Genomic DNA, 15845 nt, shown 5'->3' with positions numbered 1-15845 from the left:
AACAAACAAACACATAGATAATCAACATATAGTACTGGCAAATCAATAATGACAAAAAGTAATAGATAAAAAAGTGGTCAACATAAAAAACAAGTAGTATAAGTAGTAGTAATAAGCGAATACCTTCGTTTATTAGTGGATAAAATGTAGGAACCCGGCGGGCAGGAGCATGGCGGGCAGGAGCTTGGCGGGCAGGAACCAGGCGGGACAGCCGGCACGGGAAACCTTGTTCGTGGCTTTGGCACGGGTGCGACTGGCGGTCCCGCCGGCACGGGGGATACCGTGCGTGACTTCGGCACGGGTGCGACTGGCAGTTCAGCCAGCACATTCTTTATTTTCTTTTTTTTAATTAATTTATTTATTTATTTTAAACACAGACACAGGAAAATACATTGTAGACCTAATTTTTTACCTTCTTGCTACTGCAACAAAGTGAATTGTAATTTACAAAAAATCGTCAGTAAGTGTTAAACCACGCCATAATTGTTTGTTAAGTGTTTTCTGAAAAATTCTGAAAAGCAAAATCACTCAACACTTCACAAGGTAATCGTTTTTGAAGTGTGATCATTGGTTAATTTTAGTCTAGGATTTTCAGTCTAAAACTTCAAGCAAATCATGGAAGGGGAAAATTGTCACATTTTATCCACTCATAAAAGAGGGTATTCGCTTATTACTACTACTTATACTACTTATGTTTTATGTTGACCACTTTTTTATCTATTACTTTTTGTCATTATTAATTTGCCAGTAATATTGATTATCTATGTGTTTGTTTCTTAGTTGTTGCGTCTATAGACTCAGCGAGTGGTGCACTCAAGAAATTGGCGTTTCACATCTCCAAAACCATGGATGTCATCCTAGACTTCTGATGGACCAAGTCCGCTCCGATCTACTGACCTCACTTGATTACATATGTATTTCTTATTGAATGATTACTTATTTTTCTTTTTGTTGTTGTTATTTGTGTACTACATGGTGAAAGTTTTAAATCTCATAATACTTGCATAATGATTATGAAAACATTCAATTCAATCCCAGATGAATGTTTCGGGACTTCCCAGTACATGTTGAAACGCAGTGGCAAGCCGTGAATTTAAAACCGAAGCCTTCAGTGCTATGTCTGAATCAATCCAACCCTCAAACACTATTTTATGGCTATAAAACCTTTCCTGCAGCTACAGCTGCGACACATAAAAAGTATAAAAAGGGCAGTGACGTATCCCTGCTTCTGAGAGAAGGCAGGGACGTATCTCTACGCCTGCGAGAAGGCCATGGTGTCGCCAGCTCGAATGATTTATGCAGCAGAGCCGTCAGAACTGATTGTGAAGGCCTCGAGGCAGATTTCTGACCCTTGGCAACAAATAATAGCTGAAAGGTGATGAAGGTTAGATGCTTAAATGTGAAAACACACATACGGAAGCAGCATAACCAGGAGAAGAGCAATGAAAGGAAACTGACGGGCAATTTGGAATTATTTAATAAGTACTCATGGGCAAAACATTCAGGTATTTTTTTTAGGCCAGCAGAGAATGCCTTGCAGGCCCTGAAAGTCCACCACTGCTAAAACGATAATGGAGTTTGTATTTGATGGTGGACCCATCGAGGGGTAAAGAAGATGATTTCTGGGAGGCCCTGGGTTGAACTTGTTTTCTTACCGGCAAGAAACAAGCAAAGAAAGTTGCTGCTGGGCGGATGCATCTTGTCAAGAGGCGGCACGCCTAACTTTGAAGCGCTTCCCATTCTGCATTCCTTGTGGTTGTGTAAGGCAAGGCTATTCCACCGCAGCTAACATTAATGAGACATGGCGCAACAACGAAAGAGAGACGGCTAGCCGGGATGCCGTGCTGTTCACTGCAACAACAAAGCCAAAAAAGACTGCAAAAGGCGGAAATTGGAGGAATTTTTTGCACATTGGTGCATTACTCCAAATATATTTTGGAGCATTTTTACTTACATCTCGAAGCATTTTCTGCCATCTTTACAAGTCCATGATACACACCTAATCTTCAACCTCTGTTTTCAATTGAAATGTTTTTTTCACGAGTAGACGTCTGCATTTGAACGGTTCAAATTAATTGGACATGTTTAGCTGTCAATGGCAGTCCCTGGAAACAGGCGGTTGCTAGGAGAAGCACAGCTCTCAATTTGGTCACCTGAAAGTCGCGACCCTGAGAAGATTTAATGCTATTTTCCCACAAGGGGAGTCAACCTGAGAGGAGCTTGTTAACAACATCTGCCCCAGTTCAGAAAGATTAACCCCCAACCCGACCCCCGCTGCTCACTGCTGTCATTCTCGAAACGTCTGCTCAGGGGCCAAGCTGGCCTTTATGGAGATCGCAGACACAGTAAATTAGTACGGAGGCTATTTTCGCAGGCAAATAAGTAAATAACATCGCTACGTTCCAAGATGAAATATTCATGGTTAGCAAGCTTTGTATCCTAAATTAAGTTTAAAATTTTACAATTTCTCACTTATAAGCAGCCCCCCGATTCTCAATTTTCACCTCCATAGTTATGGTTTTGATAGGGAGTACAAATGTATTACTTTGAAGGGAAAATTTTGAGAAAAATCAACGCACATGGTATATCTGAGATACTGTATGAATCAAAAGCATATTATTAGCATAAATAATCATAGGTTAATATGCCTGTCTTTGTAAATGCAAAATATTAAATTATGAAATTTGAATTGATGAGAACCCGATGCTTTTTAATGACATAAATTAATTTAAGATTTGGCGACCAGATTGCTTCTAATGTCGAAATATCTCGATTTTTTTTTTTGATGATTCATATAACTGCAATAGTTGTCACTTTCGAAAAAGAAATAAAAGGAAAAAAATCAAAGCGTAATTTTGTTTTATTTCATAATCACAAATGTTCAATCATTTCCTTTGTGTTTCTTGCACATAGACAAATTGAAAAAGGAAGTAACATAAGCACAACCAGGAAATATGCCCATAGCGCAGAATGTAGTGTAGATTTATATTTTAACGATCGACTGAAAGACCTTCAATCAGCCTTAACTATTTTTATTTGCTGACATGGTAAAAGCTACAGCCAAGCACGTTCAACTACAGTAAGATGGCAGCGTCCCGAGCGAGCGATAGTGGACCCAAGTAAGTGTACTCACGTCTGGCCAGTTTGAGCATGGTTATCTACGGTAAGATGGCGGTGCCCCCAGCGAGCAGTGATGAGAGAGGATTTTTTTTCAAGTTTTATACAAGATAGTTTATTTTTTCCTTAGATTGTATTCATATATGTCAGAATACATTTTTCTCAACTTTTTATTTGTTTATCTTTTTTTTATTTTGAAATAAATGACCGTATATTGCCACATTAACATGCGTCATGACGTGACGGAAGCGACGTCATGACGTCATCGTGTCATCGTCGTCAACATGCAGTTTCATGAATGTTGTGTTTTTATGCACATATAAGCTGTACCCTCGATTGAGTCATCATTTTTTTTATGATTATATGTGAGTAAATATGGCAGATCTCATTAGGGCCCGACCAGTTTATTTTTTTGGGCCATAAAATGGTAGCTAAAAGGCTATCATTAATGCCACTGGACGTCCCACCTATTTTGCTCGAGAAGTGCGAATGTACGAACAAGATTTTTGGCAATTTCCCTTTGGTTTTAGATTATTTTCAGGTTACTTGTTAACTCATTGGCTGCCAGTCAGGGTGAATTTTGAAGGGCCTAAAGATCGAATATAACTGCGAAACAAGAAATTGAGCAAAGGCAATCGTGGCTGCACTTAATCAAAGAACCCACTAAATTCTAGTCTTACAGTATCCGTGTTTTCAATGTGTGATGTATGAATGACCTACATCAGTCAGGCATAACACCCCCAGGGGGCGGTACGGACCCCCTAGCGAGCCGCCTCTGGCCAGTGGGCCCTATTTTGGAGACCACTGCAGTAGAGGATCAACTGGGAGTGAATTTTACAAGACCAAAATTCAAATTCCGTCCCAATCCTGGGCCCCTAGTCAAAAAGTGAATCCCACCCTATCCCACCTCCTGTAGAGTGGCTCCCAATCCTATCCCACTCGTGTTTTTTTTCCAACAACTAGTACATTTTAACAAGAATCTCTCTTTATGCTTTCATCTACTCTATGGATCACTATGCTGTTGTGTTGTGTTCGTGAGTGGAGTCCATCTTCAGCTACCATGCAAGTTTATGGATGGGGGAGGAAACTGGAGTACCCAGCAACTGAAAATAATTGAGAAGCACTCGGATAATGGAATGTGTAATTCTTTTGACATGCATAGACAATTTAAACAGTTTTTTACCCTGGATTTTGAAACTTAAATATAAAGAGAATATTTAAATTTTACAGCTTTTTCAGTTTTTTCCATTTTTAAAAATGCAAAACCAATCAGAACATTTTCAAAATTGATAAAAAGATTAACAGGTTAAAAGAGCAATATTTATTCGTTTGCCATTTATTTTTAATTACGAAATAGAAAAATTACATTTTCACAAGTTGAGGCCTAATCAATTTGTACCTAGAGACCCTCCAAGTTCCAATGGATTTGAGGTCAATCACTTTCACTGGGAGCCAACATTTTTAGAAGCTGCCATGAATTTAAACGTGTTGATCACATCAGTTATGTATGAATCAAGTTGCGGCTATATATACATTCCATGTACTACAATATTGCCTTTATCAAATGGCAGGCTTTTCCAATTACTTTCTTACATGTGGAATCACTATGTTTCAGAATACCGTATGCTACTACAAAATATCAATGTTATCAGAGTGGTTGGGGAGTGACTCTGCATGTTTTCTAGCAGAAGATCCTTCATTAAAGATTACGCAAAGAAGGGTGTGGATGTGGAGGGAGGGGGTGAGCGGCCCAGCCGGTCGAGCAAGCAGCTGCAGCCCTGTCACGTTGTCTAATTACTTTTTCCATTTCTCGCAGTGACGCAGAAGAAGAAGAAGAAGAAGAAGAAGGAGTAGAAGGTGTTGGGTCAGGAAATGTTGAATCAAAATAAGCAAAATCAGGTGGCATGGAGATCGAATTTTAACTCTAGAGAACAAATGAAAGCCCTGAATTTGAGTGCACTACATGTATGTATGCAGAAACATTCTCTTGAGTCATGTTTTTAGTTGCTTTTGAAGATCTGCCGTACAATCTGTGTTGCATATATTGACTATAACTCAAAATTTGCTCAAAAAGAGAAAAAGAATGTACGCCTAAATAAACATCTAAGAGCTCAAATTAACGGGACATGACCTGAACTGCCCCAAGAATCTAGAAGAAATGACCTGGAATTGCTCCAAAACAACAAGATTTACTTCACAATCAATAGTGACAATTACCCTTCTAAAAGCAATAGAAAGTCACACAAAAATCATAGGAAGTGACCCACAAAAACTTGGAATTGCCAAACAAATCAAAGGTAGTGAATTACTGTGATCCTTCTCCACTTTGCAGCTTCAGTATATTGCTTTTGTTTGTATAAAAAACAATGTCAAAATTCACGCTGAAACTCACAAGCGGAAGAACACTTATCTGTCTTCCATTTGCCACTAAGAAAATGGAGGAAGACAGGCGACTGTCACTCAACTCAGCATCGAAAAAAAGATGATAGCCAGCAGGCGTTGGCCGACATTTTTATCCGAAAATAGAGCTTTCTCAGCGGCTGGGAGCTTCTGTAAAGTGGGATTATTTTCAGGAATACGAATGGTGCCGTACGTAGTACTTATCCAAAAATTGAGTTTAGCAAGTGGCTGGACATGGAGCCTCGATGAAGGTGGATTTTTTTCACAAATTGGAACCCCTGGCGACTTCACGGTGGACGCCATCATCCTAGACCAAGAATAAAGCACGCTCAGCGGACTCCGGGAGCATTGGGGTCGCGAAGCTAAATTTCCCAGAAATGTTTCAAAGTGCAAGTGGCTGGATGCCGCGGACGAACAAAGTGAAAGTTGAGTTTCCAGGCTGATGTCGTTGTTCTTATCTGAAAATAGAGCTTACTCGATGGATAATTGATGGCTGGGCGGCACAGGGATCGAAGTGGAAGTTTCATTTCCCCCAAAACAATGATGGCAATAAATATGAGGATTGTGGTTTTAGTAATCTGACAAATTGGTAAGAAACGTTCAATAGGGCTCAGAGTTTAAAGCAATGTGTCACAGTTATTGATGACAACATGGTCATAGCCACTGAATATCACAATCGTCTTAACAGTTTCATGTCCTTGACAACAGCATTTTTGTACCAAAATAGAAACAGTGACCGCAACTCCCTATCACCATCTTCTATGTGCACCAATATTTAATTAATACAATTCTCCATAATTGTACTTGTGTATTTGTATTTCAGTATAGGCGCAAAACATGTAGTGTGGTATTAATAACATTTTTTTTACTATTATTACCATCATATCTGGTCTACGTTATCCGTGATATTCGAGGGATTACTGTACAATTACTTTTAAATCAACAGAATGTAAATTAAATTGCTCCAAAACAACAGGAATAAACAAATAAAGTATGCTAATGCCTTGCAGGGAGTTAACCGAACTCAACAGAAAGTGAGCTGTATAACCCAAAAAATCAACAGAAAGTGACCTGAATTGCTTCAAAAACTCCTAAAATGGAAATATGATTGAAGTGACTTAATTAGTGAATTACACCAAAATCTGAACGGACTGGATGTCAAACATCATTGATGACAGCCTATGAGTTTGTCGAAAGGCATTTTGAGAAGGCAACGAAACACAGCAGAATGAATCTGCTGAATCCGTCATGTGTGAGGACTATAATTAGCTTAGTTTTTGGACTGGGGGGGGTTAAACAAAGAGGGCCCGTGAGGTCATCGTTGGATGGAAGTGGGATGATCTGTCTCCGTTTGCTGAGTGGGCACCCAGAGAGAGAGAGAGAGAGAGAGAGAGAGAGAGAGAGAGAGAGAGAGAGAGAGAGAGTGAATGAGTAAAAGTGTAGTAGGGGAAGAGAAAGAGGCCCTCTGGGTACCCAGTAGGACGCTGGTGTCCAATCAGCAGCCAGATCCGACCTGCCACATTATTGTGTGTGGCCCCTAAAGGTAAAAAAAAAAACAACATATAATTTTGTTTATATTTATAAAAAGTAATTATTACAGTTTTTTTTTCAGTTTTTGTTTTAATTATGGAAAAAATGCCTTAAGGCCTCACCCCCAATATCACCTCCCCCACCCCCTCACCCCCCAAATAACCTCCAACGCCCCCCTTCAAGAATATCAAGTCAAACATTCAGCCCAGCAGACACACCTTTTCATATTTTTCTCCCTTGAATAAAAATAATCAAACAATTATAAATAATGACAGAAAATGAGTCATCCTAACTCAGCCGGGGAAAAAGTTCCCATCAGCATGCCTTGGCATGAAATGGTATTGTTTGGAAGTGGACTGACTTAAGGCTGTTGATTCACAAGCGTCGGAGCGGCGCACCGATTTATTCATTTTGGCCAGCAGCCAAATGGAACAAGATCAGATAAAAAGAAGACGAGAAAATGCAGAAATAGCAATTCAATTGGGTTTCTTTTTTTTATTTTTTTTTTATTTCCGACTAACTTCAATGAGTGCTGTGTGTTTTTTTAAAATTTACAGTGCAACTTCCTAACTATTATTTTACCTGTGTTGAAAAATCTAATTTATTTTGGACGCCTGTCACATGTTCCAAATGTTTTCTCTTGTAATTTATGCACTGTAAAAATAAAACAATGTCTTATAAAAAATGTTTGTAGTTTCTATTTAAAAAAAAAAGTCATCACTGTTCAAATATGATCAAATAGGAATTACGAAAACGACGCTTATTTTAAGACAATTTTGTTGATATGCAAAAAAAATATGCAAAAAAAATAACTTATTTGAAAAAAACCCAGCATTTTTTAAAGTTTTAATGTGCTTTTTTTCCCCCCTGTGATATTCACAATCATAAACATTATTATATCTATTTTGGATTGTTTCAAGCTTCTGAATAGTAATTTAAACAATGGGCCAGGAAATGTACACACAATTATTTAATTTGCCATCATGTTTCTCGCAACAACAAAAAAAAAAAAACCCTGTAGTCTTCAAATATAATTTGAAAAATGATGGTGTAGAGGTGCCTGACTTCGGTCCGGGCACCTAGAGCAGAGGTATCAAACCAAAGGGCCAAGTGTGTGCAGGCTTTTTCTCCCTACTGATACAGCGCAGACAGTTAGGCCAATGAGGAGGTCTGCTGGAAGAAGGAGCACCTTACTATAATCAACAGATTACAGTTGTAAGAGAACAGATTGGTGTCATCTTGGTGGGTTGGAATGAAAACCTGCTAACACTTGGCCCTTTCTGGATTCAGTTTGACACCAGTGATGTAGGGTGAAGTCTGCCTTTCACCTGAAGTCAGCTGGGATAGCCTCCGACAACCCTTATGAGGATGCGTGGTAAAGATAAATGAGTTTTTTGCATATATTTTGAACAGGTTATTGATTTGTTCATTTTAAGGGCACTCATTGGCTGCCAAATAAGATTGCCGGATTGACAGATTTTGGGTGACCAGAAAAATGTATTCATTAATCATGGTTCTCGTTGAAATAATAATTCTATAATCTAAAAATGTAAGAATATTTATTGATTATTTCCTGTTTCGTGGTGGTCCAATGCGCAACGGATTAGCGCACTATCGACAATCGGCACTAACCACGATCGAGTTTGCATGTTCTCCCCAGGATTGCGTGGGATTTCTACGATTACTCCCACATCCCAAAAATATGCACAGTATTCTGGTTGAACACTCTAAATTGCTCGTAGGTGTGAGTGTAAGCGTGAATTGTTGTTCCTCTGCATGTGCCGTGCGATTAGCTGGTCATCGATTCAGGGTGTTCTGTACCGGTACCCATATTTGGCCGGGGTGGGCTCCAGCACCCCCTTTGACCTTTGCCAGGATGATCGAATGAATATTCCTCTTCAAAAATAAATAAACACTAATAATCATAATAATAACGACTGACTGACGACCAATCTAGAGTGTTGTCTGCCTTTCGACCAACGACAGCTGGGTAAGCCTACCACAACCTTCCCAACCCTTTCGAAGATGGCTGTATGGAAGACGAATGAATAAATGAATCAAAATAATAATAATAATAATAGAGCCGGTGAAGAATGGTTACAGCTTTGAGGTCAACCCCAGGTCGATCCTCACTGTGTGAAAATTGCATGTTCTCCCCGCTTGCATGGCTTTTGAACGGGTACTCCGTTTTTCTCCCACATCCCAAAAAACATGAAGGGTAGGCTGGTTGAAGACTCTAATCTGCCTAACCCTAGCTATGAGTGTGAACGTCCATGGTTGCCCATCCCATTGTGCCCGGCGGTTGGCTGTATATTGTAATACAAATGATGAGACAAGCTGCTTAGGTAAAATGGGGAAAAAATAGTCAAGGGAGTGCAATTAGGTGGTCCACTGGAGTGATTTAAGAGTGGGCAGGCACGCTGAATACAGGGAGGTCCGGCTAATCTTCCCCTCCTCAGCGCTGCATGGAGACTAATCCCAATTGCTCAACCCCTGGATCAAACCCTTGCTTTCAAATCCGAATGTGGGAAGATTTAACCAAAATTTGTGGACAAAACTGCATTTTCTTGTTTTGTTTTTGTTTTTTTGTTTTTTACTGCTCATTTCAGTTCCAATTAAGGAACAACTTAGGTGGCAAATGTTTATTTTTGGAAATATGTAAAAGTCAAGGTTTTTTTTGTATTTTTGGGGATGAAACTAAATCAGGTTTTGCTAGTTTTTGTGTTGGAAGAACAGAAAAAAATAAAACATTAGAAGATTCAAGCAAAATGTTTGGCAAATGTATAAGTTTTATTGTTCATCTGGGTTCAAAATAAGGAACATTTGTTGTGCATATTTTTGGAAATATAGGAGAGTCAAGTTGGATTTGTGTGTTTTGTATGAAACTGTAATCAGGATTTCAGTGCAGAAATTTCAATTTTCACTGCTTGTTTGGGTTCAAAATAACGTATGTAAAATATTAATTTTTCGATATACACGAATATGTTACAAAACATGGAAAGATTTTACCAAGATTTCTGGACAAAATTCTAGTTATTTTACTAGATGTTTGGGTGCGAAAGAAAGAACAACTTTTGTGTAAAGTGTTTGTAATGTAGTTTTGGAAATACAAGACTGTCAAGTTTGGTTTGTGGTTTTTGGGGTCAAATACATCAAACCATGTAAACATTTAACCAAGATTTCTGAACAAAATGCTGGTTATTCACTAGTCGTACAACACAGGTATCAAACTCATTCCACACAGGCCAAATTAGATGTAGACATTTATGAATTAATAAAATGGCAAGATATAACCATATTTTTGATTGCTAAAAATAAGGAACAGCTTTGTGTAGTGTTTAATTATGGAAATACAGGAAATATGCATTTGATTGTTGTATTTGACTAGAAAATGTAATTTCTCGCAACTTTTTCACTTCCCAGACATCGAAAAACATACCTGTTCGGTAAAAAAAATCTCTAAATTGATCCGAGATGAAGAAAAATGCCAGTTTGAAATGAGTACTATGTTTCTTTTTGCTTATAACAGGCAAAAAAAAGTTTTTACTGGAATGATACTTGTAGATTTTCTTTTGTCTTGTTGCCTTACCCAATCTTTTGGAAGTGGCGACGACTGCCCACACCCCCACTTCAAACGTATTCGACGTCTATCACTGTCAATGGCAGACAAAGTGGTTAAAATGTTCTTCCTTTGGCCACGATTCACGTCTCACCAATTAGTTAATCATCAGTAGACGTCCAATACATTTGAAGTGGGAAGGTGGCAGAAAATTTAGATCTGTTCGTCCTCTGGCACTCTCCCACTTCAAATGTATTGGAGGATGTCAACTAGTGATAAACTTGTGACAACCTGATATCAATTCACATCAGAATGACAATTGAATATTTAGCATCATCAATGGTGCAAATTCGTTATAAACGACATCAGAAAAAAGCTCCAAACTTAAACTACAACTCGTCCAAGTGTCACACCCTGAATGTTTATTACAAATTCATCAGCTGTTGAAATTTTTAAAAATACACAATTTTATCACCGATCTGGAAAATTAAGAAAATTAGCAATATAAAATGAGTTTCTATTACATTAATCTTACTTTAAAATTGTAATATATTGTATTTTCAACCAATGCCAGATTAACTTTACATTTTCCCATTTTTGTATTTTGGAGCATTTAGGAAATAGTCCACATTGTCTTTTTTTTTAATTTCCTGGCAAAAAGTATTATCATATTGCTACTTTTAGACTATTCTAAAATAAACTCCAATTGTCTTTTGTAAATACATCTGTAATTTTGCATTGCACACAAAAGGAAGAAGTTAGTCAAAACTGTTTATTTCTTAGATTTATTGGTACTTCTAGGCAGTTTTTTTATTGCCAGCCAGTTTGTTAAAAATATCATTGCAATAATTTTCAATTGCACAAAGAAATGATAAAACTAAGGTTCCTGGCAAAACTTTTAATATATTGCTATCTATTTTTAAGCAACATCCCCACTTTGCAATAAAAAAAACGTAAAATCTAATTGATGATGTAAATAAACCCAAATTCATATACATAAAAACAAAGGATGGCCCATTTGTCTCATACAAATTTATTCAAAATTTAGGAATAGCGGATCGTCCGTTTAAATAAAATAAAAAAATAGGTGAACTTGATGCTGCCAAAATTAAAAACTAAAACAAAAACTCAAGCCACAGAAATGTACAAAACGAAATGTGATTTTTTCCCCCCCAAGCTAAGAGAAGTGGGAGGACTATAAATAAAACATGTGCTTGCGACCAGCACAGTCTTAAAATTTTCAATTGAAACTAAAAAAAAAAACATTACCAAAATCGTGGAATGACAAAAGTACACGTTTGGACATCTGAAATTTTACAAATAAAGTGTAAACATTTTGCAGATAAAAAATCTGTTATGATTTCATATACACAAATCCCCTTCTTCAGCATTTTGATTGCTTAACTTTCACCGCGACTGACGCACAATTTACATAAAGTGGGAGAACTGGCTTAGAAGGCTCACGTTTCAGTGCCATTGACGACGCTTGACGTCTAACCCTCTTAACTGGGTGACGGCGAAAGAACGATAATTCAATAACAGCCGTTGTTCAATTTTGAAAAGCAGGAAGGTTCGTAGTGTGCTCAACAGGTTTCAGGTTGAAAGGGTTAATGTAGCAATTGTTCCTTGTAGTTGATTTAAAACCCGTTTATTTTCAACGCAACTCTGGGTTCGCTCCCCACTAAAACCGAGGTTGGTGTGTGTGTGTGTGTGCGTGTGTGTGTGTGTGTGTGTGTGTGTGTGTGCGTGTATTTGTGTGTACGTGCGTTTGTGTGTATGTTTTAACCTCCGCGGTGCGATTACCTCTGCCGGTCTCAGCCGAAGCCCAAAACCCACGAGGTTAAAATATGGCGTTGTATGACACGACCGCCCACGACCCAAAAATCCTTCCAGCCACGCGGCGTGAGTTTCGCATCACCACAAAGTATCCATGTACTCTAGTTGAAGGTGCGGAGTGGCAGGGCAGGGGAAGGGAGTGTATCGGTTTTAGATGTGCGTGAGAGGCAGTGTCCCATTGACGCCCGAGGCCGCGGTCTGGTAGTGCGGGTGCACCCCGTGCAAGCGCCCTCCTTGCAGGGCCGAGTGGTCGGGGCAGCCGCCGTCACCCCCGGGCGGCAGGTACATACTGATCATGTCCCTCAGATCCCCCAGGCAGGCTCGCTGGGAGTGTGACGAGATGGCGGGCGGCGGCGAACTGGGTTCGTTCTTGCACACAGAGCCCAGAGGAACCGCGCCCGGCTGGCCCGGGTTTCCCGGGATGGCGGCTCCGGGGCCTGGTTGCTGCGTGCCGTAGGCCGCCGCCGCCGCTGCCGCCATGCTGTAAGTGGAGGCCGCGGTCATGTAGCTCTGCGCCGAGCTCATCATTGGATACTGAAGCGAGGCCACATCGTAGCGGTGCATTGGCTGGATCTGTGGGCCGCTCACGCCGTGGTGCTGCGGGTAGGCCTGCAACTGCTCCTGCATCAGCGAGTAGGCGCTGTTGCTCCAGCCGTTGACGTGAGCGTAGCCGTCCATCCGCTGGCCCACCTGCAGCGACCCCGATACCGCCGGGCCACCCGGCGTCAGGAGCCCGCCTGGCAACGAGTACTTGTCTTTCTTCAGGAGAGTTTTAGTCTTCCGCCGTGGACGGTACTTGTAGTCCGGGTGTTCCTTCATGTGCATGGCTCGCAGCCGCTTGGCCTCGTCGATAAAGGGACGCTTCTCAGCGTCCGTCAGCAGCTTCCAGTCGGCTCCAAGGCGCTTGCTGATCTCAGAGTTGTGCATTTTGGGGTTCTCTTGGGCCATCTTGCGACGCTGGCCCCGCGACCACACCATAAAGGCGTTCATTGGCCGCTTCACGCGTTCCTGTTCGCTCGCTGCTCCTCCTCCACCGCCACCTTTGGAACCCGAGTTAGGCTGAGGGGGCAGCGGGGACTTGATCTCCGTCTCCATCATGTTATACATGTCTGACCGCCCTCGTGTTGAGAGAGCCTAATCGGCCCCACCCCACCCACCCCCGTCTCGACAAAAAAAAGAACGAAACCCTAAAAAAAGGACAAAAAGTTGTGAGAAAGGTGCCGAAAGCCAAAGGTTTTTAAGACTCCGGGAAAGTGAGGAGGAGGAAGGGGCAAAGTCGGCGCGCGCAGGTGCTCCTCGGTGCTTGTAACAAGTCTGTAAACTTGTTGGCCGAGCCTCGTATGTTATCAGGACCCGGCCGTGGCCAATCACGGCTGGCCTCTCGGCGTCCGACCCGACAGCCAATCAGAGAGCGAGGCGAACGAAGCCTCCATTCGCTCTTGGCTGCGACGCCCAAAAAGTTTTCAGTTGGCCAGATTTTGCAGCTTCGGGGAGGGAACGAGAAAATATTTATCATGTGTGCAGTTGACGGCGCCAGACGCCCAATGCATTCGAACTGAGAGGGTAATGAGGTGAATGAAGAATTGTAAAAATCGCTTGGGGATAAACTTTGGCTGCCGCTGACGGCGACAGACGTCCAATCCAGAGAGGGATTGGAGCAAACGAATTCGCCCTTGCCCTTTAAGTATATTGCACGTCTGTCTACTCGTGAGACACATTGACGATGATGGACGTTTCCATGTTTGGCCGTCTCCTTATGGTAAACGTTGGCTGCCATTGACAGAGGTAGACGTCCAATCGGTCCACTTCCCTCATACTCTGCAGCCATCCCAGGGCAAAAGGATTAGTCATCTACTAGTGATCAAATGAAGAACGATTGGACGCTACTTAAGTCAATCGCAATGAAAGTTCACTGTCATTGACAACCACAAACGTGAAATCCATTTTGACTGCATTCAAAAGGAATTGATCAACATGAATTGACATTGAAATGCCACAATATCAATATGAAGTGACTTTTACTGCCCTTGAATAATTTGGAAGGGACCTAAAATTAACAGCTATAACAGTAGTAAAAAAAAAGAATAAATAACATGAATTAACATGGAAATAGCCACAAAAAGCTTCAAATGACATAGCTTCACAAACATTCCCCAAACATTAACATCAAGTAACATGGAAATGCTATAAATGAACAAGAAGTGATCAATAAAAGTCCAGAACTAACAAGAAGTGAGGTGGTTTTTACAAGGGTTGATCAAACGATAACATGAAATGCACGTCTATCGTCGCCAGCTGTAGTTAATGAGTGAAAAAACAATTTTGTTGACAACGTTTGATATGTAAATTGCAACGAAATATTTTACAATGACGCATCTAGCTATAAAAGCATGACGTTTTTTCATTACTTTTAATTACATTTCGAATTGAACATTTTACATTTTGCACATATTTAAATTTGTGGAAGTAAAAAGTCGCAAACAATTTTCGGTGAACTTAGATGCTAAATATTTTTTATTGAGTCAACACTGATCAACAGGAAAAGGCTTTTTTTTTAGCTTGTTTTAGTTATTTTCTTTTAAATCTAATTAACAAATGTAAAGTGTTTTTTTTTTTTACTTCCACCATTGACAATGGCAGAGAATAACTCATGCGAACATGCAAATTCCACACTGGTGGACCGTCCTGGATTTGAAGTACCCCAGAGCTCCTCATCTGGGCTGCCTTAATACATATGTATTTTATTTTTGTTTTGTTTTAGTTAATGATTAAAAATCATTTACAAGACAAACACACGCACACACTAAAACCAGCATTAAATAACGTGTTGCGTTCAGGGTCAGTCTGACAAATTGCAGCGCTAGCCTGCTTCTTGTCTTCTTTTTTATTTTTCTTTACCAAAGCGATCTCAACAAAAATAAAGACTCTTAATACATTATCGACCTCTTGTGGAGGGTAGCGGCCATTTCGCCCTTTCCAACCCCACCCTAAAACAAGCCTCTCGGCTACTGTGCCTGCGTGTTAATGGCTATTCAAATGAGATCGGGGTCGCAATTTACATGCTTCCCCAAAACAACGCGAAACTCCCAAAACGGTCACACTTGCTAATGAATGCACCATCGAGAAAACAAAGGTGTGAACATCTCAGCTTCTCATCAACAAACTCAAAGTTGATTAAAAAATCTTTGCAAAAAAGGGGGTTGGGGAGTGGTTTGGGGGTAGATTTTTATGTCGGGCCTTTGAGTGTAATTCCTTGTAACAATATTTCAGCTCACTAACTATAATTTAAATGCAATTATAGGACGTAAAATTACATTTGTGAAAATAAATGCATTACTCAAAGTGGACAAAGTTGTTTTTCCCCACGCAAAAAAATGTTGCATTATTTGCCACAGGAGTGTAA

At 40.2% G+C, this 15845-nt stretch overlaps 1 protein-coding gene across 1 annotated transcript; it reads right to left on the bottom strand.

The window, feature by feature from the left end:
* Nucleotides 1-11377: 11377 nt before the first annotated feature.
* sox3 (SRY-box transcription factor 3) lies at nt 11378-13779 on the bottom strand. Its single transcript, XM_077733124.1, has one exon. The coding sequence runs from the start codon at nt 13547-13549 to the stop codon at nt 12593-12595; it is 957 nt and encodes a 318-aa protein (XP_077589250.1). The 5' UTR covers nt 13550-13779; the 3' UTR covers nt 11378-12592.
* Between the last annotated feature and the right edge of the window lie 2066 nt (nt 13780-15845).

Source organism: Stigmatopora nigra, chromosome 14, assembly GCF_051989575.1.
Source record: "Stigmatopora nigra isolate UIUO_SnigA chromosome 14, RoL_Snig_1.1, whole genome shotgun sequence".
NCBI lineage: Eukaryota > Metazoa > Chordata > Actinopteri > Syngnathiformes > Syngnathidae > Stigmatopora > Stigmatopora nigra.
This window is presented reverse-complemented; position numbering and strand designations above follow the sequence as displayed.